The sequence below is a fragment of the Neltuma alba genome, unplaced genomic scaffold (assembly GCF_004799145.2).
Source record: "Neltuma alba isolate B1F8T4 unplaced genomic scaffold, ASM479914v2 tig00003610_pilon, whole genome shotgun sequence".
In the NCBI taxonomy this organism is placed as follows: Eukaryota; Viridiplantae; Streptophyta; class Magnoliopsida; order Fabales; family Fabaceae; genus Neltuma; species Neltuma alba.
Genome location: NW_021633351.1, coordinates 31,661 through 34,761, shown reverse-complemented (window position 1 = coordinate 34,761; position 3,101 = coordinate 31,661). Strand labels below are relative to the sequence as shown.

The following is a 3,101-nucleotide window of genomic DNA, read 5'->3' as shown; positions in this document are numbered from 1 at the left end:
TTTCGAAAATATTCAAGAAGACATCCCACCTCTCCAAACTTTATATGCTTTCACCTTTTCTTCATCAAGTAGTTCCTTGCATCTATCATGGTATAACCAAGATTTTCTTGACCACCAGCATATGTACTCATTAAGTCAAAAGCTTCCTTAGAAGCCCAGATTCTTCTGCAAGATCTACTTCATGAGCTTGAACTTCTGATAAATTTCTCTGTGATGGTAACAAGTGCACTGTTTCTTGTGTATGAAGAGGGTGATGGTGTTCTTCATTAAACTTGGTGATTTTGAATTTTTCATCTATACAAGATACAACAATTCTTGCCTCGCCTTGCAATTGGTTCTTATCTCAGGCCGATATCTAGAAGTGGTTGTCTCTCTTCTATCTTTTTTCCGAATACCCTCCTTACAACATACATATCTATATGTAATAATGGAACCATCTTTTTTACTTTTTGTTCCATTATACTTTCTAACTCCAAACCCAATTTTATTCCCATATTCATTCCAAAAGTTCCAAGCTTCATCTAGACTTTCAAACTCTCTCCCTATTTCGAGTTTAAATTCATCTTCCATGATATGGTTCCTACGTACGATAAATATATCACAATTTAAAAAACATCAATAGGAATTTGGAATTTTATGAACTTCAAATATACAGAAAAAATGATCATTTTTCAAATACCATTCTTCAAACAAAAATATAAACACGAGTTATAGCTTACTCACATAATAACATTAACAAGCTAAATCAGAAAACAAAACCATCTAAAACCACTTTAAATTTCAGTTATATATAATATATATAATAACAATAATAACCTGCATATGACCGCATTTTAATATATAGGAAAATATATATTAATAAGATTGTTGGAGAACGCAAAAAAGATGGAAGATAAGAAACCTTTGATGCCTTCTTCTTGCAAAGGTCTGAAATTTGATGCCTTCTTCAGTTTGAAATTTTTTCTGTACCAAAATTCAACTTTTTTCTGCACCAAAATTTAGTTTTTTTTCCAATTTTCAATGGCGCCAAGTGTGGTAATCCGCTTTCTCTTATGGCGGCTAGAACGACAAAATTTTTTCCCTGGGAGCGCAGCAGAAGCGACTTTGTTTTGGTGTGTACAGGTTATTTTTTTTAATTTAATGAAACGGTGCGCATGGGAGATGAGCTATCAGTGCTCATCTCCCGCTGAGCAGGGAAACGCGTTCCTACATCAGAACTGCTCGCCAGGGTTATTGATAGTGTCATTTCATTTATCTCTATTTCAAATCGTAAGTACGTGAATTACTATTGAAATTGTTACGTTATTTCATTTATCTCTATTTCAAATTGTGAGTATGTCAATTAGTGTTTTTGCCCATCTAGCATGGCAAGAGTTAATTACTGTGATATTGTAGGATTTTCCATAGGACTATATTCGTGTGCGGCTTAATTAGAATTTGTTTCACAGTCCACTCGATTGTTATTCACCATCTGAAATAGGGTTGTTGCATAGCTATATTTTGCACGGAATTTGGTTTTCACGCGAATTCGCCTGTGGTCAATCAAATTTATGCTTGTTTCAGTTGTCTAAGGATTTGATGGGGTAAAAAGGGGAAAGTATAGTAGAAGGTTTTGGGCAATTGGTCTTGTTTGTTGAAGAAGAATGGGATAACATGTTCAGGAAAGTGTTTGATGAGTCAGAAGATAATCAGTGGATGTTGGAACATGTAATTGTTTGGGTTATTTCAAAGGGTTGGACAAAGTTTACCTCTGTTCCTGTTTCCTCTCATGGATTATTAAAATGGAAAACTTTTTGTTGTTTCTCTTATGTATATCAATATTTTACCTTCATGTGCTGATTTCTTTCTTTATGGCTTTTTAGATTCTATGTTGAATGAATAGAGGCTCATCAATAGACTGCTTTGAAGCCAGAATGAGGATAGTTGAGTTTCGAGGATCTAGTTGCACTTCAAAGAAGTTAAGAAAAACAAAGTTGGCTTCTCAGAAGGTAGCTAATGAATTGGATGATTTCCCAGACAACCTTATCCATCACATATTGTCATTTGTGGAAACCAAGGATGCAATTCGAACTCTTGTTTTATCAAGAAGGTGGAGGCATATGTGGACTTCAGTTCCCTGCCTAAACTTGAACAGCAAATCATTTTCTCGACTAACTGATTTTAAAAGATTTGTGAAACTGGTCCTATCTCAACGTGATACTACTTCTCATATCAAAGCTCTTACTTACTCTCACTTTGGGGTGGATGATGCGACTGATGATGAATTGCTATACAATAAGGTTGTTGAATTTGCAACTTCACATGGTGTTGAAGAAATCCAAATCAACCTTGGTGGGAAAAGCTCAATTGATCAAGCTAATTCTTCAAATCCATTTTCTCATATACAGAAGCATTTTGGTTTTACAACGTTGACAGCTTTGCATGTCAACAACTTTACTTTAAGTTGTACAGGAACCTCCCGTCTGGATCCATTTGCTGATTGTGTGAATCTGAAGAATTTGCACTTGAGTGAAATTTGCTTTAAGTCAGTTTTGAACCCGATGGATTTTGTGATATCTATGCCCCAACTTAATGACCTTACACTAGCGCGCAACTGTTTTAACTGTAAACTTGTAATTGCTATCCCACAGCTTCACTATCTCAGCTATACTCATTCTTCTTCACGTCTCTGTTTTGATTTTGGTCTTCATTCATTAGATGCCTTGAAAATCGATGTTCATGAGCTGCATGATGATGAATTAGAAATTTATCAACAGGGGCAGAAAGAAGAGACTTTACATGGTTTCATCAATACCAATGTGGTACGCACACACCATAATAATGTTGAAGCTCTTGAGTATCCTTTCGTACGGTCATGGTATAGAGAAGATTCTTTGTCTAACATTTTTCTGTTTTGAATTGTCTGGTAAACTATAGTTTGTTTTAAAGGTTTTTATTTTTATGTGTTTTTTCAGGTTACCTGTGGGGCTGCTTCCTCGCTAAAGTTTGATGATTCGTTTTGTACTATGATGGGGCAGAGTTTAACAATCAGAGATACAGTTAGATACTTCATTACTGACCATAACTACCTAACTGCCACCGAATATTACAGTTGCTCTTAG

General features: G+C 35.2%; 1 protein-coding gene across 1 annotated transcript; it reads left to right on the top strand.

Moving 5' to 3' along the window:
* Nucleotides 1–1,310: 1,310 nt before the first annotated feature.
* On the top strand, nt 1,311–3,101 carry LOC114742002 (F-box/LRR-repeat protein 25-like). Its single transcript, XM_028930245.1, has 3 exons — nt 1,311–1,333; nt 1,863–2,846; nt 2,955–3,101. Exons 2-3 carry the CDS (start codon nt 1,875–1,877, stop codon nt 3,099–3,101), a joined length of 1,119 nt encoding a protein of 372 aa, XP_028786078.1. The 5' UTR covers nt 1,311–1,333; nt 1,863–1,874.

Bases quoted from the DNA above. Each gene is read 5' to 3' on its own strand.
- LOC114742002 (XM_028930245.1), top strand. From the start codon at position 1,875: ATGAATAGAGGCTCATCAATAGACTGCTTTGAAGCCAGAATGAGGATA. The intron at 2,847-2,954 runs GTACGGTCATGG...GTGTTTTTTCAG, and splicing joins AAGCTCTTGAGTATCCTTTC to GTTACCTGTGGGGCTGCTTC.